This window comes from Bombina bombina, chromosome 12 (assembly GCF_027579735.1).
Source record: "Bombina bombina isolate aBomBom1 chromosome 12, aBomBom1.pri, whole genome shotgun sequence".
Lineage (NCBI taxonomy): Eukaryota > Metazoa > Chordata > Amphibia > Anura > Bombinatoridae > Bombina > Bombina bombina.
Window position 1 is genome coordinate 48394033 of NC_069510.1, and position 25676 is coordinate 48419708.

The following is a 25676-nucleotide window of genomic DNA, read 5'->3' on the forward strand; positions in this document are numbered from 1 at the left end:
TCCACTTTATCTATATTTTTACTTACTTCCTCGTAGAATCTAATTAGATTAGTTTGACATGATCTATTTCTCATAAAACCATGCTCATTGGAACTCATAATCTTGTTTTCACAAATGTGCTCATCATTATAATCCCTTCAAATATCTTCCCCCTTATTGATGTCAGACTAACCGGTCTATAGCTTCCTGGATCATCACTGCTTCCCTTTTTAAAGAGTGGCACCACATCAGCTTTACACCAATCCTGGGGTACCATGCCTGAGAATAATGAGTCTTGAAAAATTAAGAGTAGAGGTTTGTCGATAACAGTGCTAAGTTCCCTTAACACCCTTGGGTGTATTCCATCTGGGCCTGGAGTTTTATTTACCTTAATATTATCCAGTTTTATTCCTGATATCTTCTATACATAACCCAGTTAATGGTATGTGCTGGCATGTTCTAGTTTGTTCCATTGTATCGTCCATTGGTTCCTCTCTTGTGTATACTGAAGAAAAAAACTGGTTGAGTACCTCAGCCTTCTCCCAGTCACTGTTAATCTTGCTACCCTCCATGCATTGTAATGTACCTATATTGTCTTTCTTAGATTTTTTGCTATTTATGTACTTAAAGAACCTTTTAGGGTTAGACTTAGAATCCTTTGCAATTAATTTTTCATTTTCAATTTTGGCTAATTTGATTGCTTTTTTGCATGCTTTGTTATATTCCTTATAAATATGGTATGTTGAGTCTGTACTATTTTCTTTGAATCATTTAAATGCCCTACGTTTTTTCCTAGTTTCTCTTAACACATTTTTATTCAGCCACATTGGCTTGGATTTTTTATTTTTATTTTTATAACCATATGGTATTTGTTCATATGTATATTTATTTAACAAAGTTTTAAATGTTATCCATTTATCCTCTGTATTTTTATTAGAGAATACTTTGTCCTAATTTATGTTATTTAATGATTTCCTTAAATCGTTGAATTTTGCTTTTTTTAAATTAAAAGTCTTGGTTAAACCTTTAAGACACTGCTTATGAAAAGAGATTTCAAATGTGACCATGTTATGATCACTGTTACCCAAATGCTCTTTGACTTCTATGTTTGATATTATATCTGTATTGTTTGATAGCACTAAATCCAATATAGCTTTACTCCTAGTTGGTTTCTCTATTAATTGTGACAAGAAGTTATCCCTGAGAACATTTAAAAATCTACCCCCTTAGCTGAATTACTAGTTTCATTGGCCCAGTTTATTTCAGGGTAGTTAAAATCTCCCATAATTACAGCACTGTTATTAGCAGCCTTACCTATTTGCATTAGTAGTTGTTTCCTCCACGTCACTAAAGCTGGGGGGCTTGTAGCATGTTTCAAGTAATATTTTTTTTAAGATTTTTCCCCTCACTCTTTATTTCAACCCAGAGGGTTTCTACATTGTCACCTGTATCATAAATATCTTCCCTTATTGTAGGTGTAAGGTTAGGTTTAATATACATGCAGATTCCTCCATCCCTTTTATTATTCCTGTCCCTCCTAAATAAAGTATACCCCTCTAAGTTAACTGCCCAGTCATGTGAATCATCCCACCAAGTTTCAGTTATACTGATAACATCATAGTCCTCTTCTGCAACTAAGAGCTCCAGTAGTGCCCACCATAGTATGCTCCTCTTCCACAACTAAAGTACTATTCACTATACTAGGCAAAACAGCCCTCTCTGATACTGCCACCCCTGAACTGATATCTCCAACATCTTCACTTAATCTGGCAATACTGTTGGGGTGTATTTAGACAGAACATACAATTTTAAACAACTTTTCAATTTATTTCTATTAATTAGTTTTCTTCCTTCTCTTGTTATCCTTTGCTGAAAGGTTTATCTAGGTAAGTTCAGGAGCAGCAAAGGACCTAGGTTCTAGCTGCTGATTGGTGGCTGCATATATATATGCTCACCCGTGTGTTCAGTTAGAAACCAGAAGTGCATTGCTGTTCCTTCAACAAATTATACCAATAGAATGAAACCAATTGGATAATAGAAGTACTGTAAACTGGAAAGTTGTTAAAAATGGTATGTTTTACCTAAATCATTTGCTAATTTCTAAGCCCTTGAAGGCCGCCTCTTATCTGAATGCATTTGACAGGGTTTTTTTTTACAGCTAGAGGGTGTTAGTTCATGTGTTTTATGTAAATAACATTGTGCTCATGCACATGGAGTTATTTAAGAATCGTCATTAATTGCCTGAAATGCAAGTCTGTCAAAAGATCTGAGATAAGGAGGCAGTCAGCAGAAGCTTAGATACAAGGTAATCACAGAGGTAAAAAGTATATTAATATAACAGTGTTGGTTATGCAAAACTGGGGAATGGTAAATAAAGGGATTATCTATTTAAACAATAACATTTTTGGTCTTTTACTATCCCTTTAACACTGGGGTTTATGGAGCAATATGGTTTAAAATATTTGTTTGTTTTAATCCAAGGATGATACTTTGAAGTCATTTTCTGGTTTATTTAAGGTATGAACCAAAAATGGACTTTTATGTGAGTATCTAAGGGAACAAAAAAACTAAACCCCCAACAGAAACAGTATATAATTTTATTGTATTGATTTTATAAAAGTTAATCATCATATACCACTGTGCATAAAATCACTGGATATCATACTCTCTCTAGTAAAAACAAAATGATCTTCCATCAGACTTTTAGCTTATTTCTCAATAAAGGTTAATTTTTTACTAAAGGAACTTAAAATGTCATTGATGTGATCAGGTATAAAGATGTTCCTTTCAAAGTTATAGTAATTATTTTTTTGATCACTGATTTAGTTTTTAGTCTCTTATTGTTTATTGTCTATGGATTTACCAAACATGATCAAATATTAGAAAAATCCATGATTTCTTTTTTAATCATTCAGCAATCAGGCGGGGTCATGGTTTTGCAATACTTTTTTACTGTGCTTTTAGTGTCACATTCCTTCTACCATTGCACAGAATTCTGCCTCCACCAGCAATTCCCCAACTCTTTTTTTCTTGTAGTTCACTTGAAAAAGATGAGGATGAAAAAAATGCAAGCGATGGATAATATCAGTCCCAGAGCAAAGCAAAGTCTCAAACGGTCAGCAGATGTGGACATGCGGGCGGGTGATGGGTGCGCTTCAGACAGAGCAACCCGACGGTTGATTCCCAAGAGGTAAGTGTTCTGAACTTCTTGCATGTATCTGCCACCCCATATCTGACCCTGGTCTGGTGCTACAACCTCACTTATAGTAAAGATAGTTGGAAGATGAGTGTATTCTCTCCCAATCAACAGAGAAGGTGAATTGCTTCCATGGGAACAGCCTGAATGCTCTTCATTTGAGGTATTTGTGACCACACTGCTCACCGATGATCTTCGTAAGGTCTCCTCGTCTGTTTTCAAGGCTTGAACTCCTTCTTCAGGTATGATAGTGACCCTACGGCAGAATGGGCAAACCACAAAAGATAGCAGCAAACTATGACACACTAGCTTCTTCAGACAGCACACACATAGACTGTGTCCACACTGCAAGGTCTTGGGTGACCTTGATTTAGAATGTGTCTTATAGGCTTCATAGCAGATGCTACATTCACCCGAGCTACTGTCTTTCTGGGATTCCAAAGATGGCAATTCCATGATGTTCAGAAGTAGCAAGTAAAAAAAAAATGTAGGTAACAAGGTATGCAGAGTCCTTTATTTGGAATTGTCACTCTTTATCTTTAAAAAATATTAATGACATTCCACAACAGACTTCAGATTGGGTGTATTTTTATATATGGGTGGGAAATTTTCAAAAAGAACAGGTGCTTGTGTGTTGTAGATGAAATGAGTAGAGTCAAAGATGTCCAAGCTTGGTCTGAAATCCTTCTTTGATAGCTAATGGTTAAGTCCCATAAAACAGCATACTGGGGTACAACAATTCTCTTCCAGAGCAGACAGTAGGATCTTACTGCAATCTTCTGAGATCTCAGCTTCAAATGAAAATGAATACAAACCATACAGCAAAAAACAACAACTATCCAAGCAGATTTAATTAGCTGGGTTTAATTGATATATTGCCTGATGGGTTCTTCTTATATAAAGTAGTTTAATTCCAGTAGATTCAGTGATAACAAATTTTTCTTCTTCACCAAATTTGCTTTGTCGTTCCAGCAAAATAAATATTTTCATTAGTTCTTAAAGTTCCTTGTAGTCTACAGAAAATAAATTCTTGTAGAACAGGTTGACTTTTTCAGAGAATCCCAGAGTTTTTTTTATATATATATTTATATTTGTTATTTCAGATATTCTTTGGAAGTGTCTATGTATTTGCTCTAGATGTACTCTGCTGAGTTTCTGACTAGAGCATTTAGAAGTAGCTTAGAAAATGACAAATATGTAATTGCAAAGCTCCTTTTGTCAGATGAATTGTGAACTCTGTGTGTCAGAGAAGGGTCATAACGTATTTATCACTAACTAAGAAAATGTTTGTTCTGTGATAAAGACGGCAAAAGGTGCACAGTGAGGGGGGAGAACTTAGAAGTGCCTACATAGATCTGAACTTTGTCTGCCCTCCCAGGGTTTGCTGTCCTTGCTGTAAAGTTCTGACCCATTGAAGAGATATTCAACAGAATGAGCCTCCCTGTTATTCTTTGTTGGTGAGGGCACAAGCCAAACTAAAGAAATACAGCCAGACTTTAAATAACAATCAGACTTATTTTAAACCACAAAAATATTCAGCATTGATGAATTTAGCATGAGTTGTGCTGCTATTAGATGCTATTGGGCCACTGAAAGCATATTACTTGCCTACCAGAGAACAGATTTATACAAAGGTAATTATGCTGGTTCCGCACGGGCTTAACACTATATTTGATATTCTGAGGAACCCATTCATTAAAGGATTGGGAGATAGGAGATTTAATAAATCAGGTCCATAGTATAACAGGACTAGTGTTGGTAAATATAACGCAGAAAGATTAAAGGGACATTAAACCACAACATTTTCTTTCATGATTCAGATAGAAAATTCAATTTTAAACAACATTCCTATTTACTTCTGTTATCTAATTTGCTTCATTCTTTAGATATATTTTGTTAAAGAAATAGCAATACACATAGGTGAGCCAATCACATGAGGCATCTAAGTGCAGCCACCAATCAGAAGCTACTGAGCTTATCTAGATATGCTTTTCCGGAAAGAATATCAAGAGAATGAAGCAAAATAGATAATAGAAGTAAATTAGAAAGTTGTTTAAAATGGTATTCTACATCTGAGTCATGAAAGAAAAAAATTGGGTTTAATGTCCCTTTAAATGAATTGAAATTTCATTTGGCATACTTTTGTTGAAACTTAGCTCTTTCCATGAGAGCATACTGGAGTAGTCTCAGGAAGCATGCATCTGTCTTGATCACTATGTATGTAACATTGTTACAAATGTTGTCTAAGACACGTACACACTCCTAAGTCTACCTAGATATGCTCTGCAACACAGGATACCAAAAGTGAATTTAATAATATAATAAGAATATGTATTTTATTGCATGCTTTATATTAAACATGAAAGTTTGAAGAGATAGTAAAGTCAAAATTAAACCTTCTCAATTCAGATCATGCGATTTTAAACAACTTTACAATTTAGTTATTTTATCAAATTGACTTTGTTCTTTCTGCATCCTTTGTTAAAGAATAAACCTAGGTAGACTGATAGGAGCTCTGGAGCGTGCACGTGTCTTTTCAGTCTATAGCAGCAGTGTTTGCGACAATGTATAAGATTTAAAAAAAACTTATAAGATTTAAAATAAACACTGCTGCCATAGGGTGCTATGTGCACTCTCCTGTGAGCCTACCTAAGATTACTATACAGCAAATGTGGTAAAAGTAATTGGAAAGTTATTTAAAATTGCATGCTCTGGGGCTGATTTATTAAGGGCCAAATGGCCCCTGATGGCCCTGTTTCCGCACGAGCCTTTAGGCTCTCCAGAAACAGCAGTTATGAAGCAGCGGTCTTAAGACCGCTGCTCCTTAACTGGCCGACCTGCTCTGAGGCTGCGGACATCAATCCGCCCGATCTCATGCGATCAGGCTGATTGACACCCCCTGCTAGCGGCCGCCAATCTGCACGGGGCGGCATTGCACAAGCAGTTCTCCAGAACATTAAGCGATGTCTAGCCGGCATGATATGCTAGAGCATATCATGTCCGCCAGACAATGATAATTCGGCCCCTCTATCTGAATTGAGGTTTAATTTTGACTTTTCCGCCCCTTTAATTTTGACTTAAATGTCTCTTTACGTTTTTTTTTGGTATGGTCTCCCATTCCAATGCTAACATACATAGACTGTATACTTCTTAGAAAGGGTCTCCTCTTTTATCACATAACTAGGTTCTGTAGGCCAGGGTCTTGCATTATATTAGATGTATGTTTCATGTGAGTCTGCAAATAAACCACTAGTAAGTAAGATAATTAGATGGGAACATAACTAGACCTCTCTGAGGACCTGATGATTTAAACCTCTCTGCTCTGGCGAGATGATCTAATACAGTGTGTCTCAACTCCAGTTCTCAGGACCATTAACAGGTCAGATATTCATTATATCTTAGCTAGAGCACAGGGTAAATAATCAGCTGTTCAGTAACCATGGTTACTAACCTGTTCTCACCCTTCCGATGATTATTTCACCTGTGCTATAGTTAAAGGGACATGAAACTCAAAAAAAAATCATTCCATGATTTAGAAAGACCATGCAATTTCAAACAACTTTCCAATTTACGTCTATTGTCTAATTTGTTTCATTCTCTTAATATCCTTTGTTGAAAAGACAATCTAAATAGGCTCAGAAGCTACTGATTGGTGGCTGGACAAAGATGCCTTGTTTGATTGGCTCACTCATGCACATTGCTATTTCTTCAACAAAGGATATCTGAAGAATGAAGCAAATTAAATAATAGAAGTAAATTGGAATGCTGTTTAAAATTGTACCCTCTATCAGATATCATGAAAGACATTTTTGGGGTTTCATGTCCCTGGCCTGTTAAGGGTCCTGAGGACTGGAGTTGAGAAACACTGAAATACGTCTCGTCAGTACTGAGAGGTCCTTTAAAGGCAATTTTTTTCTTGAGAATTGTTTATCTCTCTATACAGAGTTCTGGGTGTGAAGGAGAGACACATTAATTGCAAAATAATGCTCAAAAATAGCTCCCAAACATTTGATGAGATTTCTCTCCATGCTGGTGAGTTTTTGATCATCAGGCCCCAGGGCAAAGGCTGTGGTGGGGCCCCCCATTTCAATAGCGCCTTTTCTGGCTGTTTGACGTCTGGCCACGGCTCCCAGAATATTCACAAAGGTTCTGGAGGCACTATTGGCAGTGATCAGATCCCAGGGAATTGCTGTGGCGCCTTATCTAGACGACATCTTGGTTCAGGCGTCATCTTTTCAACTAGCTCAATCTCATACATAGATGCTGTTGTCTTTTCTACATTTCCACGGGTGGAAGGTGAATTTGGAAAAGAGTTCTCTAATTCCATTTACAACAGTGTGTTTCCTAGGGACAATAATAGATTCCATGTCAATGAAGATTTTACAAACTTCTTGCTTCCTTTTTTTTTTATATCTTTATTTATCAGATTTTTCAGCATCAAACAAATTCACAAAGAACAAAAAAAAAAAAAGGCAAAAGAGAAAAAAAAAAATAATAAAAAAAAATAAAAATAAATGTTTTGCTGGAGACACAGCTCCCATGACAACAAACAGTTTAGTAGATACACCGCAGATTTTTTTTTTTTTCAAATCTACAACATGATAATACAAAAAGAAAGAAGAAGAAGGTTAAGCATATATCACCAAAAAAAAAAAAAAAAAAAAAAAAAAAGGAAATAATTGGTGGAGTCGCAGCTCCGAAACAGCCATGAATTAGGGGAGACACAGCTCCCACTTCATCCCTATATTTATTATAAATGTCTCCACTTAGAACTTGAAGATATACAAACAACAAGAAAAAAAAAAAAAAAAAAAGAAGAAATTCTCTCTCCCTCTCTCCCCCCCCCACAACCTCCCCCCAGCACAACTACAAGGCCCTCGCCCGAGACCTCTCACCTGGCCGCTCCAGCCAGCTATGCGGAAAAACATTCAGTAGGGTCAATTCTGCAAAACTCACAGAGGATAGGAAGGGGGAGAGAATCAACTTTTGCAATGAAATAGAATAGGATAATATAACCGGGGACCATCTCCACAAAAATTTCTGAATTTTTTTCTCTGCAGCATCGTAAAGATGATATGATTCGAACACTAATTGATTTTGTAAAATTTTAAAGACCAAAGTTAGAGCGGGGACCCTCTTAGATTTCCAGTTTTTCAATATACAATGTCTAACTGCTAATATAATTGTATTTAAACTATTTATAGTGTTATAATTAATAACCTCATTTGGTGAAAGGAGAAAAAAAATATCTATCGCGGCTAGAGCTATTGTTACTTTATATAATTTATTAAACCAAAAAATAATTTTCAGCCACAGTTGTCTGATTTTAGGGCATGTCCAAAACATATGGAGTAAATCTGCCTTGCCATGCGCACATCGCAGACATAGATTAGTTAGCAAGGGATAAAATCTAGATATTTTCCATGGTGAGAGATAAAAATTATTAATCATTTTCATGTGCGATTCTTTCCAGGCTATTGGAACTTTACACTTATACAAGGAGTCAAAACTCTGCTTAATTGTTTCATGCTCCACTGACGAGGTTATAACAGCCCACGATTTACATAACCTGTCCTTAATGAGCTGGCTCTGTTTGCTCAACAAAATGTCATATATTAAAGAGATTGACGAGTCTCCTCTAGTGAATTTTTGTATACATAGCTTGATGTCCGCCCAGCCTGTTGTGCCCGTTGTGGTCGGAGCACGCCACTTCTGTGCTGCAATGAAGTGCCGAATTTGGAAATAACCAAATAGATCAGACCTGGCAAGCCCATATTTACTAAAAATATCTTCTGCTGAAGCCATTTGATAGTTTTCATCAAGTACTTGTTTTACATATTGCAAGCCTTTTCCAGCCCAATCTTTAAATATTTTATGATATAACCCTGGAAGAAAACTCGGATTGCCTAGAATAGGTAGAAACTCAGAAACCGAGAAATCCAGATCTAAAATAGTGCAAAATTTATGCCAAGCATATACAATATTTTTGATAGAGATGAGACAGCTAATATTCTGCGGCAGCTTCTGTATTGGGGAGTGAATAATAGCCTTTAAAGAAAATGGAGCAATTAAAAACGCTTCCATTTCTTCAGATGATACTATGCTAGATCCTGCAATCCAATCTATTGCAATTTTAACCATAGCGGCTAAATTATAAAGTTTAACATTAGGCAGCGCAAGCCCTGCTACGTCCGTCTTTTGCATTAATCTTTCCAAGGCAATTCAAGGCTTTTTATTATTCCAAATGAATTTGGAAAAGAGGGTGTTAATTAATTTCACATCTTTGTTTAAAATAAATAGCGGCAAGTTCTGTAATGGATACAACAATCGGGGAAAGATAATGGATTTGATCAAGTTAACGCGTGCTGTCAATGGGAGTGGAAACACTGGCCACAAATGTAAATCTGACCTAATTTTTTGAAATAGTAGCTCATAATTGGCTTTATACCAGAAGCTGGGATTTTTATGCAATACTAAACCTAGATATTTAATGGCATCCACTTGTTTAAAGGGACTATTAAGTCCTGCTGTCTGAGTATTATCTAAGCACATTAGTTCACTCTTTTCTAAATTTATCCTATACCCCGAAAAAGAGCTAAATATTTCTAACGTTTGAAGAATCGCTGGAATAGATTGTTGTATACTTGCCAAGAATAGTAATACATCATCCGCATACAGCAGTGTTTTAAGAGCCTGAGTACCAACCGATACTCCAGCTAGGACTTCTCTAAAACGTATTGCTAGCGGTTCCAATGCAATGTTAAAGAGTAACGGGGACAGGGGGCACCCCTGTCTTGTTCCTCTTTGTTCCTCTTTGTAATATTATTTTCGGCGATAGAGCCCCATTAATCAAAATACAGGATATAGGGTTATGATATATTCTACAAATAAATTGCATAAATTCCCCTTTAAATCCAAACTGGCTTAATGCCCGAAATAGATACTCCCATACAATCGAGTTGAATGCTTTGACCGCATCCAGGGAGAGGATAGCAACATCCCTCCATAACGGTATCTGTTTACCCTTATCCACATTCCACGCATAGTCAAAAAAATTAACCAATTTACGGATATTTTTAGATGGGTTTCTACCCACCATAAATCCAGTTTGATCTGGGTGAATAATTTTGTGCAAACAGGTAGATAACCTAGCTGAAATAATAGACATTAGTATTTTATAATCTATATTTAAAACTGAGATTGGCCTATATGAGGCTGGATCATCTGCATTTTTATCCTTTTTTAGGATAAGTGAAATATTTGCAGCCGAAAAAAGCTAGAAATAGAGCACTGTGTACAAAAATAAGAATTAAAAAGTTTTTCTAATATTAAGAGTATCTCTTTATTTAGACATCTGTAAAAAAAACTCCGCAGGGAGTCCATCAGGACCTGCTGCTTTATTCAGTTTCAAGTTGTCTATTGCTTTGCTGATTTCTTCCAAAGAGATTGGAGCATTAATTAGCGTTAGATCGTCACCGGATATTTTAGGTACCTTTATCAATTTCCAGAACAACTCTTGTTTCACATTATCTGTTTCAATTTCAGCATAAAGCTGTTGATAATATGTGTGGAAAGTTTCTATAATTCCCTTAGTCTCAGTGACTCTACCTTTATCCGATTGAATAGATAAAATAAGATTTTTCTTTTTTCTCGCTTTAGTCAGTGTAGCCAAATATTTTGCAGCACAACCGTGGACCCCTCTAAAGTGTAAGTTGATCTTTGTCTCTTCTTCTACTAATTTTTGTTTTAGGAAGAGGTCTCTTTCCTTTCTATTATCTGTATATTTTCCCCAATTAGCCGCTGTCGGATATGCACAATATTTTCTATAAGAGTTCTTAACTTGGTGTGTAATTTGAATCTCTCTTGCTTTGTTCTTTTTCTTTCTTATACTCACATATGCCTGGATCTCTCCCCGCATAACAGCTTTAAAGGCTTCCCAGAAAATTTCTGGTTTATACCAGTAGCTTAAATTCTCCTTATAATAATGCTGCCACAACGTTTTTAAAAAATTAACAAATTTAGGATTAGTGCATAGATGGCGGGGGAAGACAAAGCTAGATATTTTACCCCTTTCTTTATTGCCAGCAGGGAAAGATAATGAGATAATGGCGTGATCTGATATACATATATCCCCCATCGCACTTTCTAGATCTTGCATGAGTAATGTTTCCGAGATTAAAAAGAAATCTATTCTGGAGAAAGTACGGTGTGCTTTTGATTCACATGAGAACGACACCACATCCGGGTTTTTAACATCTACCAACTTCAACTTTGTACAAAAATGTCTTAAACATTTAGCATTTCTATTATGGCTCATTGTATTTTTTTTTGAGAATCTATCTAACTCTGGATAGAGAGTTGCATTAAAATCCCCTCCGATAATCAGATTTTCCGCAACAAATGGAAATAACTTCAATTTCATTCTTTCCCAGAAGTCAACCGAAAATTCATTTGGGGCATATACATTACATATGACCACTTTCAAGTTTTTCAGTTGTATCTGGAGGAGAATGAATCTGGCTGCCGGGTCAATTTCTACATCTATTATCTTATAATCTAATTCTTTATGAAAAAGAATAGCCACCCCACATTTTCTAGCAGATACAGAGGAGGAGATAACTTCCCCCACCCATTTTATTTTTAACTTTGTTGCTTCTAACATATTAAGGTGAGTCTCTTGCAGGAGTACCAGATCAGGTTTATAGCCAGCTAGGGTTTTGATAACTAATTTACGTTTAACGGGGGAAGTTAACCCCCCTACATTCCAGGATAGAACTTTAATTCCTTCCTCCATCCACAATTAAAACCAATCTAGCACAGCCCGGGGGGGGGGGGGGGCGGGCAGGAACCCCTGCAGCACGCTGATAGGGAAAGGGGAATGGGCGAGTGGAGAGAGGAAGAGAGGGAAAAAAAAAACAAACAAAAAAAACAACAGCACACAAAAAACAGAAACGCATAAAATACAATATAACAACTTCACCATATCTATTTAGCATAAGATACCTATTCATTGGAAAAAAGGGCACAATATAACACAGCTTTTCCTTATATGATTCTAAAAGTTACCCTGTCTCTATAAATTTTTTAACATCTGCCACCGTATCAAAAACATATTTAGCGCCTTTATCTTCTACAATTATACGTGCCGGGTAAACTAATCGAGCTCTTATCCCTTTGTTTATTAGTTGCGTACAGTAAGGTGCCATTAATTTTCTTTTAGAGGAGGTCTCAAAGGAGAAGTCCTGGAACAACAAAATCCTGCTTTTTCCAAAGATAGGAGGATAATTTTTTTAAAATAATTTCAGTATTTCAATTTTATCTTGAAATTTTAGCAATTTGAAAACACAGATTCTGTTCCTCGGGACTCCATCCATACCAGGTTTCTTTGGGCCCAACCTATGCGCTCACTCTATCGCCAAGGGTAACAACTGGGGGGACATCCCTAATGCTTGTGGTAATGTGATTGACGTAAATTTCATTAGGTCTTCATACTCTGGTGTTTCTGGGAGGCCTACTATCCTAATATTATTGCGCCTGGAGCGATCCTCAAGATCCTCCAGGCGTATCTGCATATTTTTAATTTTAGATTCTTGTTTCTGAATTAAATCTTTATGTATATGGGATATATCCTCTATTTCAGAGATTCTAGTTTCGGCCTCTGTTAACCTGGTTGCAAACTGCCTAACTTCGGAAGATAACGTAACTAATTCAGAAGAAATAGTCCCTAGCTCTTTCTTAATGGCTTCAAATTGTGGAGAAAACACCTCTGTTAACTGTAGAACCAATGTTTGTGACTCAGAGGACGTTTTGTTAGATTCTATTGAACTATCTATACTAGTATCTGATATTTTACTTCTTTTATCTTTTGCTTTTACAGGCATTTTGGGTGATTTAGAGTTCACCTGAGTGATAAATTTTTCCATTAAAGATATACCAATAGAGAGAAAAACAAAAAAAAACAAATCAAGTGCACATTAAAGTGAAGGCTCACAAAAATTGCAAACAATAGCCTATAAACGGCTATCTCAAACCCATAAAGCTAGCAACCCATAACCTATACTGGCTAACTCCAAAGTCCCTCCCACCCCCCTCTTTTTTTTTTTTATTTTTTTTATTTTTTTATTATAATATTATATTATCAAAATTTGGTGTATGACAAAAATAATCAAAATAGTGTTATTTTAGTAGTGTTTTAAGTGCATAAAGGTGCATAGAAGCCTGTGATGTAACTATTACCTTATCCAGTTAGCTTAACTTTCTTATATTACTAATAAATTTGTCCTCTTAATACAGATATAGCATACACAGAGGCTGTCCACCTTCCTTATAATATCGACTTAATTTCTATTTCCAAGATGCTTATAAACTAGATTAATCTAGATTTACACGCCCAGAATTAATTACCTTCATTCGGGCGCTAGCCTACTTAAAGGAGAAATGTGAAAAAACGTTGCATTGACATTTATATACTGCAAAGATACATATCACCACGTTTGCAACAAATGACTAGGTATACACAAGCAGGCTAACTCAGAACAATGAAATATTCTCAATACTTTCCCCTTAGATAATAACCTTTAGCTTAATCTTCTAATCAATTTAGGACAGTTTTTAATCCAGCTATCTATCTCTCTAGGTCTCAGTTTAATACAGAAAATATCAGTTATGTATAACAAGCAAAAAAAAAAATTATTTTTTTTTCCTTATTTCTTTTCCTCCTTCTCTTCCTTCTTTTCCTTCCCTTTTTGATCTTATTTCCCCCTTCCACAGATACTGTTAGGGGCTTCCAATTACAGTTCTAACCCCCACTCCTGAGGGGAGAAAGAAAGTTCTGTGACTTGCTATTCAGTGATATGATAAAGTTCTTCTACAGCATTAGCTGCCTGATACATACAGCAAGATGCAATAGGTTAGAGAAAAACACCAACAACCAGTGTAAAACGACAAGTTACCACCAGACAAGACCCCTCTTCCAGGCAAGTTCCCTTGAGGCAAACAATAGCAGGGGCACTGGATCCACTTTCCCTGTAATAGCACCGGGGCCTCTACTTTACCCAGTAAATGTGTCTATATATCAAGGGCCACCCAACCCCGTGGGCTCAGAAGGGTTAAACACTTACAGAGTTCCCGCTGCCCATCAAGCGTAGTGTTTATGCCGCAAATTCAACTGGGACCTGCGGATCTTCTCTTCCGCCTAGATGAGTCGCACGCTGCTCTCGTGTGCTGTCTGTATGGGGCGAGTGACGTCACAATCTTTACACACCTCCGCTCCCTATTGGAGGGTTAGGGAGGCTCGACCTTGATGCAGGCTCCGGATTGGACAGTACTTCTCTTTTGCTGTACCCAGCCGCTATCCGATAGCAAGACCTGGAATGGCCCGGGGAATTTTTGTCTCACCCCACGTGCCCTAGGAGGTATATCCACCCCACAGCGGGCCCGGCTCTCTTCTCGGCTCCACAATAGCTCCGTCCACCGGTCAATACGCTGCAAGGCTCCAGCACTGCACGACTCCCGTAGTTCACCGGACACTACCACTGACAGCTAGGACCTTGCGCTCTGTACGGTAAGTGTAGATATTGACTTTAGGCACCAGCTTTGGAATTTTATTTAGCCTTTTTTCACCATTTCCATACCACAGTGAAGTTGCGGCTCAGACTGAAAGCCGTTGGTAAAGTCTTTTGCGGTTTCCCTGCCTGGGCCTGGATGAATTTGCCCCACTCCCTAGGGTGCTATTCACACCAACAACGGGAGAAATGGCTACAGGAGCGAGATGTAAAGGGCTGTCCGTTCTCAGTGCAGCACGCCAGCCTCAGCTTGCACTCCTGAACAGCTCCTCCCACCGGAAACCACCAGTCCCCTCCTCGTATCACACTTCTCTTACCAGTCTTCTTCTTGCTTCCTGCCTTTCTCTCCAGTCTGCCTTTCGGCCATCAGTGGCTCAGTGCATGGAGGTGATTGGTCTGATGGTGGCATCCATGGACATCATCCCTTTTGCTCAGTTTTATCTGCGATCGCTGCAGCTTTGCATGCTCTGTCAATAGAACAGAGACTATTCAGATTTGTCACAGAGGATAAATCTGGACCCCCTAACAAGAGACTTTCTCTTGTGTTGGATGTTTCAGGAGCATCTATCTCAGGGCACTTGCTTCCTGAGAAATTCCTGGGAGATTGTGACTACGGACGCCAGCCTGTCAGGCTGGGGTGCTGTTTGGGGTTCTCTGAAGGCTCAGGTCCTGTGGTCTCGGGAACAGTCCTCTCTTCCAATAACATGTTGGAGTTGAGAGCTATCTACGATGCCCTATCATCGTGGCCTCAACTGTCTTTAGTCCGGTTTATCAGATTTCAGTCGGACAAAATCACCTCAGTGGCTTACATCAACCACCAGGGAGGGACTCGGAATTCCTTAGCCATGAAGGAGGTGACTCGCATTCTGCAATGGGCGGAAGCTCACAACTGCCTTCTATCAGCCATCCACATTCCAGGTGTGAACAACTGGGAAGCGGACTTTATGAGCAGACAGATTTTTCATCCCGGGAGTGGGCTCTCCATCCGAAAGTGTTCTCTCAGATAACCCTCAGGTGGGGAGTTCCAAAGTACAGTTCAAGGTTAAGAGATCCTCAGGTCATTCTGATAGATGCTCTAGCGGTTCCTTGGATGTTCTCTCTAGCATATCTGTTTCCTCCGTTTGCTCTCCTTCCACGAGTCATTGCTCGTATCAAACAGTAGAGATCATCGGTGATCCTAATAGCTCCTGCATGGCCTCGCAGGATCTGGTTTGCAGATCTGGTATGGATGTCATCTCTACCTCCTTGGAGGTTACCTTTGAGGAAGGACCTTCTAATTCAGGGTCCTTTCCTCCATCCAAACCAAGATTCTCTGAAGCTGACTGCTTGGAGATTGAACGCCTAGTTCTATCTAGACGTGATTTTTCTGAAGCGGTCATTGAAACTATGCTTCAGGCTTGCAAACCAGTTACTCGCAAGATTTACCATAAGATATGGCGTAAATATCTTTATTGGTGTGAATCTAAAGGGTTCTCCTGGAGCCGGGTAAGGATTCCCCCCAGATTTGATCTTTTCTTCAGGATGGCCTGGAGAAGGGTTTGTCGGTCAGTACTCTAAAGGGTCAGATTTCTGCATTATCTATCCTTTTGCACAAACATCTGGCAGACTTACCAGATGTCCAAGCTTTTGTTCAGGCCCTGGTTAGAATGAGGCCTGTGTTTAAACCTGTTGCTCCTTTGTGGAGCCTTAACCTAATACTTTGGGGGATATCTATCAAGCCGTCAACCGCAAATACACTGGAATTCCGCAGCGTAATTGTTGTGAGCTTGATCCTACCTAGTTATCAAAGCCTACAGACCGGCAAAATTTGAAATCTGTGACGTAACATACGATCCACCGGTCTCAATCCGTCACAGATCGATGCTTACGTCATTACAGATGTTCCGAATACACATTCGGCTCTATTTGACACTTTTTAAAAGTTATCAAATAGTTAACAGGTCTCTCACGGCTATTCTGGACCAGCGTACCTGGTTTTCAATCCGCCACCCTGGAGGCAGCGGATACTATAGGAAACAATGGGAGTCTGAAAGCAGTGAAAGCTTATGTTCGATGCTGCCAGATATCCCTTTGATTTCTATGGTAGAAAACCAGTTACGTTTACACCTAACACCCTAACATAAGCCCCGAGTCTAAACACCCCTAATCTGCCGCCCGACATCGCCGCCAACTACATAATGTTATTAACCCCTATTCAGCCATTTCTGGACCCCGCCGCAACCTAAATAAAGTTATTAACCCCTATCCCGCCGCTCCTGGACCTCGCCGCAACCTAAATAAAGTTATTAACCCCTATCCTGCCGCTCCTGGACCTCGCCGCAACCTAAATAAAGTTATTAACCCCTATCCCACCGCGCCTGGACCTCGCCGCCACTAAATAAATGCATTAACCCATAAACCTCTGGCCTCCCACATCACTACCACTAACTAAACCTATTAACCCCTAAACCGCCAGCCCCCACATCGCCATAAACTAAATTAAGCTATTAACCCCTAAACCTAACAAGCCGCTAACTTTAAATTAAAATTACCACATCCCGAGGACTTCCGGTGGGCGGCCGATGTGAGAGGACGCAAGTTTGTGGAGCTCCGGGAACACTAGCCCACAACTTAAGCCTTTCAACAAAACTACGGCCGAATAAGTTAGAATCCTTGGCAGAACTATTCCAAACACCTGCCCGGCATCAAATAACAAGGAGCACAGTAGACCTGCTCCCCCACCGGAGAGGATTAAAAGAATTAAAGCGGAAGGCGAGAGACCGGGGCAACGGTCAGGGAAACAACAGGACGGCAGAGGAAAGAAGGACAGCGGTCGGTTCTGGTGTGGCTGGTCTGGCAGGACATACCATTTGAGGGTGAGAGATAAGCACGGACAGTGAGGGCAGCTGGTGGTGAGTTGCAAAGCGGCGCTCCGGCCACCATTTTACCCACTTTACCTTCTATCCTGCTGGGGAACTTGAAAAAGACATAACACAAGGGCCTTGCGGCAGAAAGCATTACTAATAGCCACCGACCCCCGGTAAAGCTGAGGAAAGGGCTTAGGAAAGGTGGAAGACATAATTCTCAGATGGTGAGCAGGCTAATAGGAAAGGAAAAAAGAACTACGCAATTTAATCTGGTCCCCAGCTACCGCTACACGTGGCCACAGCCATACGCATTTTTTTTTTTTTTCAAAAGACACTGCACTAGAACCTGATACACAAGAGGTAGACAATAAGACATAGAAGAGACTGTGTGTTAGATTGGATAACTTCTTTTGCCCAGCGGTATATATATATATGTTTTTCCTCTTACTGCCATTCGGATAACTCACTGCATTGAACTTGCTAGATATGCGGGCATCCCCCTGGGGCCTTCTGGGGTGGGAAGATGCTGAAAAACGACCGAATATGATATAAAAAAACATGCAGTGCACTGAACCCCTACATTCTGCAAATGTATAAACGTTAGAGGCACAAGCTACCTAAAGGAGACCAGAACACCAACAAATAATAGCTGGGCCTAGAGACTCTTTTATCTGTCTGATTTTCACTACTGGGGGCGAGAATAAGACTCCGGATAGGTGCATGCAGAAATACTACTCCAGCTACGTCAAAACTACCGGCATCATGTCTAATAGGCAGAAACACCAAGAAAGGAAATCTAAAGTTGCTGCCGAGGTACACGCTGCAGAAAACATGACCGCAGAGATTATGGATGAGGGTCTGACGGACACCCACCCAATTGTTTCTCAAATCTCGGCCCTATTTCTACCCAAGATAGAGCAGCTACAGACAGGGATGGACTCACTCTCATCTGATTTTAAGTCTTTCTCATCTAGGCTCCAACATGTGGAGCAGAGAGTTGGAGATGGAGAAGTCCTGCAAAGAGAAAGTTCTACAAAGATCAGAGCACTTGAGGCCCAGAACAAGTTATTGCTAGATAAAGTTGATGACCTCGAAAACCGCTCGAGGCGCAACAACCTGCGCATTGTTGGTCTCCCAGAAACCGTGCCAAATACAGACTTAATTGAGTTTGCTGAACGTACCTTACCCACTTTGCTACACCTGAGGCCTGAAGACATACCATGTATTGTTGAGAGAGCTCATAGAGTAGGTAGCTCTAGTCAAGATCAGAAGAATGTTAGAGGGCCATGGCAAGTAATGATCCGATATCTTAATTTCAAGGACAAAATTCTACTTCTGAGAGCCTATCGCCAGTCCTCGCCCCTAAGTTTTGAGGGGAAGAAGATTCTAATATTCCAAGACTACTCAGCGGAAATATCTAGAAGGAGAAGGGAGTTCTCGCCTTATTGTAAATCACTAACAGAGGCTGGTCGCACCTTTTCCTTAATGTTCCCTGTGAAACTTAAGCTTCAGACCCAGCAAGGGGTTAAATTCTTTGAGGACCCTAGACAACTCCAGAAATTCCTGAGACAGGAAGCAGATCCTGCAGCAAATGGCACCTGAGAGGGTGTAGATGAGTCCCAAGAGACAATAAATAAAAACTCTTATTATCTGGCATATAACTTATAAGAGAGGGACAAACCTAGACCAACAATAGGTCAACTATTTAGCAAGTACTCCTACCATGGAGATGGTTTGATGTTTTTCCTTTTCATATTTGTTCAACAGTTCATACTTTTGTTATTGTTATGTTACACTACATATACCTAAAATTTTCTTAGTTAAGATGCCGTAATATTCATGATAAATTAGGTAATGCTGATCTTAGTGAAGTAAGAGGAGCCCTTTCCAAAAGACTATTAGACCTGGTCAGTGAGAAGACATTCAGCACCTGTAGGGTTGCAGTCCATATAAATGACCACTAATTGTCGTAAGCCTGAAATGGAGAGTTAGAAAGAGATCCTCCCCTGTATTCTTATGTACTTATTGTAGATGCTAGAAAAGGGATCTGGGGAGGTAACCAATCACTCATATTAGATGGGGAACAACGCTACATTTAAGACATCCCTAAGTGGCTTAATTTCTTGGGCTGAAACTGCCCACAAAAAGGAAAGGAATAAAATAGAAAAGAGAAGGAGAGAATGGGAACTAAGAGAATGTGAACTTGCCTTATATCAGGGAATCTAGTTCCAGGGGGAAGTGTACTGCACACACAAAATTGCACTATGCACACCAATCTAGTGTTGAAGGAAAATTGGTGTGACTTGATAGAAATGTCATTGTTTGTTCAATACAGTTTTTTATGTTATTTACTTAACTTTTTTTTTTTCTAGCCAACAGGATGCTTGCCTCTCTCCCGGGGAACCAGTGAGGGGGGGAATAAGTCATAAACGGAAGACCATTGTCACAAAACTAACGAATCTCCCAAGGTATTTCACAACTGTCATAGCACCTCTCCCCACAATAACACACACATCTGCATATCCAGCACATAATACAGTCCCTCATGTCATGTAGTAACCTGTCTATCATGAGTTGGAATGTGGGAGGTATTACGTCCCCGCAAAAGCGTAGATCAATATTAAGGTATTTACACTCTAGAGGAACCGACATTGCTATTCTGGAAGAGACACATCTTTCACAATTAGGGCACCAGAAGTTGAGGCAGAGTTGGGTGGGAGAGGTTATCTATACGCCATATGAACAGAGAAGGGCTAGAGGGGTGGCGGTCCTGTTCAAGAAATCCTTGCAATACACTATTACCAAAACACTAATTGATCAAGAAGGTAGATATATCATGATTCAGCTAGAAACCGGGGGGTTGTCTTTTGCGTTAGTTGGTGTATATGGACCGCAAACCCAGAAGCAAATGTTCTGGAAGACACTACACTCAGAAATGTTGAACTTTACCACCTTACCTCTCCTCATTGGAGGTGATTTTAACATAGCCCCACAGGTCCCCGCTGACAGATTTTCTAATCCAGACAGAAACACCCCTTCAGCACAAAGAGTACAGAACTCAAAAAAGGAGTCACTGATTATACGCACATTGGCGAGATCTCTGAACTTGCAAGATGTGTGGAGAGCCAAACACCCAGAGAGTAGAGAATTCACATGTATGTCTGTGGCAAAAGATACTCTTTCTAGATTAGACTATTTTCTAGTTTCCTCGAGCTTCTGCCCAAGAGTTGCAGAGGCTGTGGTGGACCCTATTACAATCTCTGACCACGCTCCTATAGAGATCAAGCTCTACGCGGGTGGCAATGCTCGCACACCTAATAAATGGATTTTCCCAACTTACCTATATAGAGACCCAAACTTCTATAGGCATATTCTTGGAGAATGGCACACATACATGGACCTTAATAGAGAACACATAGACGACCCTCTCCTATTTTGGGAAACGGCCAAGGCAGTTCTGAGAGGAACCATATCAACTTATGCTGCATCAATTAAAAAACAAAACAAGCAAAAAACAGAACAGCTTTTAGTACGCCTTATAAATGCTAGGAACAGATACCTCAGAAATCCCACCACCACAACCAGATATAAATATAAGGAAGCTAAAACACTTAGAGATAACTACATCTTCCAACAAACTAATAGAGCTTATTCCAAAACGCAAGCTAAATATTACAGGTTTGGAAGTAAAACTGGGAAATTACTAGCTAGAGTGACTAGACTGACCAGAAAGAGAAGCTCAATCCTAGCGATTAAACAAGGAGCCGCCATACTTAATAGGGAATCAGACATTCAAAATGCATTCACCAATTTCTATAGAGGTCTCTATTCTAAACAACATATACATGACTCTGATAGAGACAGATTTTGGGGCCCCATTCAGCTGCCACAAATAGAACAAGACCAACTCAGAGGAATTAATTCCCCCATTACCCCAGAGGAAATTGTAGACACAATTAAAGATTTGAAATTGGAGAAGTCCCCCGGCCCGGACGGGCTGCCGGCGGAGTTCTACAAAATTATGGGGCCAGATATAGCTGAGACTCTTGCAAGGCTATTTAATGGACTATTGGATGATACAGTGGTGCCATCGGCTAGATTTGCAGAAGCCCACATCAGTATTATACCAAAAGAAGGTCGCGACCCTCTTCTACCCCAATCCTATCGGCCTATATCCCTGTTAAATCAGGATTATAAAATCCTTACAAAAATCCTAGCAAATAGACTAGCTAATGTTCTGCCGTCACTAATTCACAGTGACCAGACAGGTTTTGTTAAAGGACGATCCTCGGTACTCAATATCAGGAAAGTTCAAACAATCATACAGTACTATTGGAAGGTCTCACAAGACAATAAGGAAAGGAGAAACCATAGGGAAGCAGCCTTGTTACTGATCGATGCTGAAAAAGCTTTCGATAAGGTCCTATGGGAACATCTTTTTCACACACTTGGAAAAATGGGGATAGAAGGTAAATTTGTGAAGGCGATATCCAACTTATACAAGGTCCCGCAGGCCTCCATTCTTGTGAATGGGACGGCTACTCCACCCTTTATGCTCCATAGAGGCACGAGACAGGGTTGCCCCCTGTCTCCGCTTCTTTTTGATATTGCGATTGAACCCCTGGCGTGGAAAAATAGGGCACAATTGGAAGGAATGCAGATAGGAGACACTGTCTCACATGTCTCGCTTTTTGCCGATGATATGGTACTGTTTATCCAAGACCCTTGTAGGAATATTCCTAAGGTGATGGAGTTGATTGAGGAGTTTAGTAAGATCTCAGGGTACGTGATTAATACAGACAAAACAGAATTAATATGGTTACTTGCCAAAGGTGATAGGCAAATCCCAAACTTTGATTTTAAGGTGGTTGAAGGAAACTTTAAATATTTGGGAATAACCCTTCATACCGACCCACGGAGGTGGTACTCGATAAATTATGGCCCCCTGCTGAGAAACTTGAAAAATATGCTTAAAGCATGGTCCCCGCTCCCACTGTCCCTCTGTGGTAGAGTGGGACTCATAAAAATGATATTTTTCCCGAAAATGCTTTATTTTTTTCAGACACTACCCTTTCTCCTTAAAAAGTCAGATCTGCAAAATGTGGTCCATATGGTCCTTCAGTTTGTTTGGACTAATAAGAAACATAGGGTCAGTTACTTAAAGCTCACGGCGGCCCGAGAGATGGGAGGCTTAGCATTGCCCAACTTTGCCCAAACATTAAATTAGAGAATACACTAATAAAACCCTGGACATTAGACATGATACCACACTTGACACACTCGCAAGCTACTAAACATTTGACGGACATTGATCTGCTAAGTCAACCTGCGAGAGCCTGGAGGTTGGCCTGCAAATATTTGGGAGGTAACAATAGACTGCTGACCTACTTGCCCTGGGGAGGGAACCCCGAATTCCCTGCGGGTATCACTTCTGAAGCATTTGCTCGATGGAGAGAGTTAGGATTAAGAACAGTGGGCCAGACCCTGACACCAGGGGGGGAACACATGCAATCATTTGAAGACTTGAGACGGACATTTGGGATGCCCAGCACACACCACTATGCGTACCTCCAGACTAGGCACTACCACACAGCACTACAAAAGGAAAACCAGGAAGCTACACAATTGCATATTAAACAAGTAATGCAGTTAGCAGAGCAGGGCAACACATCCATTTCCCCACTTTATAAGAACCTGAACAACTCAACTAACACATCGTGCAGCAGTAAGATTGCTGAGGTTTGGAGCTCTTTGTTGGGGGAGGTAGTCACTGGTAAAGACATAGAGGAGAGTATCCTTAAGGTCAAACGAGCCACTCTCTCTTCAGATGTAAGGGAATCACATTTCAAGCTCATGCATGACAGTTACATAACACCCAAGAAATACCAAAAATGGAGAACTGACAGAGACGACAAATGCCCAAAGTGCGGGAAGAAAGATGCAGATATTAAGCACATGACGTGGAGCTGCCCCAAGTTAGTAAAATTTTGGAAAATGACAAACTACTGGGCGACTCTGAACACACATTCCCACATCCCTGAACTAACATTTAGAAACATTGTACTGTTAGATTTTGGGGATGTCCCAAGACAACTTAAGATATTCACCTCTAACATAGTTTTGGTAGCCAGGCGTTTAATATTCCAAAACTGGCTCAAACGTAATCCACCTACTGTAACACAGCTGAGACAGACATTGCTTAACCAAATGTTTATCGAACAATCAGACGGTCTAGGTGACATGACTAAGAGAGTTAAATCTTTCGTCACTAAGTGGGAACCCTTCATACACACACTCCCAACAGCGCTACAAAAGATCATTATAACACCATTTAAAAACACGGAGTACATACTTGAAGCCAATTTGAGAGGGGAGTGGGTATTCGACTAGCTAGGAACTGAAGGAGGGGGGAGAAGAGGTGAGCAATCCGAGTTGGCAAATATTATTGTTTAATTAGGTTATTAGAATCTGTTTGTCTTGTTTGTATGTTACAAAAAGTGCCCTAAGGGAGGACTAAATCATGCTACACAGGTCTAGTTACTCTATTGAATGGTATCGTATTCACCATGTAAGCCTTAGCTGCCCTATAGCTAGGGGCACAATTGGTTCAAACTAGTCTCTCTTGTTGAAAAGAATGTTGTTGAATTATCATTTGATGGTTGTACTGCATATATGTTGTAATGGTCTTCCTGAACGTGGCACACAAAAATAAAGATATTTAAAAAAAAAAATTACCACATCCCTATCTTAAAATAAATTTAAACTTACCTGTAGAATTAAAATAAACTATTTTTAAACTATTAATTAACCTACCCTAACTATTATCCTACACTTAAACTACCAATTAAAGTAACTAAATTAACTAAATTACATATTAAAAAAACCTTAAATCTACTATTTAACCTTATTAAAAATTACTAAACTACAAAAAAAATAAACGCTAACTTACAAAAAAAAAAAAAAAAAAAATTACGAAAAACATAATTTATGTAAGAACTTACCTGATAAATTCATTTCTTTCATATTAGCAAGAGTCCATGAGCTAGTGACGTATGGGATATACATTCCTACCAGGAGGGGCAAAGTTTCCCAAACCTTAAAATGCCTATAAATACACCCCTCACCACACCCACAATTCAGTTTAACGAATAGCCAAGAAGTGGGGTGATAAGAAAAAAGTGCGAAAGCATATAAAATAAGGAATTGGAATAATTGTGCTTTATACAAAAAAATCAAAACCACCACAAAAAAGGGCGGGCCTCATGGACTCTTGCTAATATGAAAGAAATGAATTTATCAGGTAAGTTCTTACATAAATTATGTTTTCTTTCATGTAATTAGCAAGAGTCCATGAGCTAGTGACGTATGGGATAATGATTACCCAAGATGTGGATCTTTCCACACAAGAGTCACTAGAGAGGGAGGGATAAAATAAAGACAGCCAATTCCTGCTGAAAATAATCCACACCCAGAATAAAATTTTTAATGAAAAAACATAAGCAGAAGATTCAAACTGAAACCACTGCCTGAAGTACGTTTCTACCAAAAACTGCTTCAGAAGAAGAAAACACATCAAAATGGTAGAATTTAATAAAAGTATGCAAAGAGGACCAAGTTGCTGTTTTGCAAATCTGATCAACCGAAGCTTCATTCTTAAACGCCCAGGAAGTAGAAACTAACCTAGTAGAATGAGCTGTAATCCTTTAAGGCGGAGTGTTACCCGACTCAACATAGGCATGATGAAATAAAGATTTCAACCAAGATGCCAAAGAAATGGCAGAAGCTTTCTGGTCTTTTCTAGAACCGGAAAAGATGACAAATAGACTAGAAGTCTTTCGGAAAGACTTAATAGCTTCAACATAATATTACAAAGCTCTAACAGCATCCAAAGAATGCAATGATTTCTCCTTAGAATTCATAGGATTAGGACATAATGAAGGAACCACAATTTCTCTACTAATGTTGTTAGAATTCACAACCTTAGGTAAAAAATTCAAAAGAAGTTCGCAGCACCGCCTTATCCTGATGCAAAATCAGAAAAGGAGACTCACAAAAAAGAGTAGATAATTCAGAGACTCTTCTGGCAGAAGA

At 39.4% G+C, this 25676-nt stretch overlaps 1 protein-coding gene across 1 annotated transcript; it reads right to left on the reverse strand.

Annotated features, from left to right (window-relative positions):
* Window positions 1–3016: 3016 nt before the first annotated feature.
* On the reverse strand, window positions 3017–3631 carry LOC128642658 (E3 ubiquitin-protein ligase RNF186-like). The gene has a single exon (XM_053695441.1). It carries the CDS (start codon window positions 3629–3631, stop codon window positions 3017–3019), a length of 615 nt encoding a protein of 204 aa, XP_053551416.1.
* Window positions 3632–25676: the final 22045 nt, after the last annotated feature.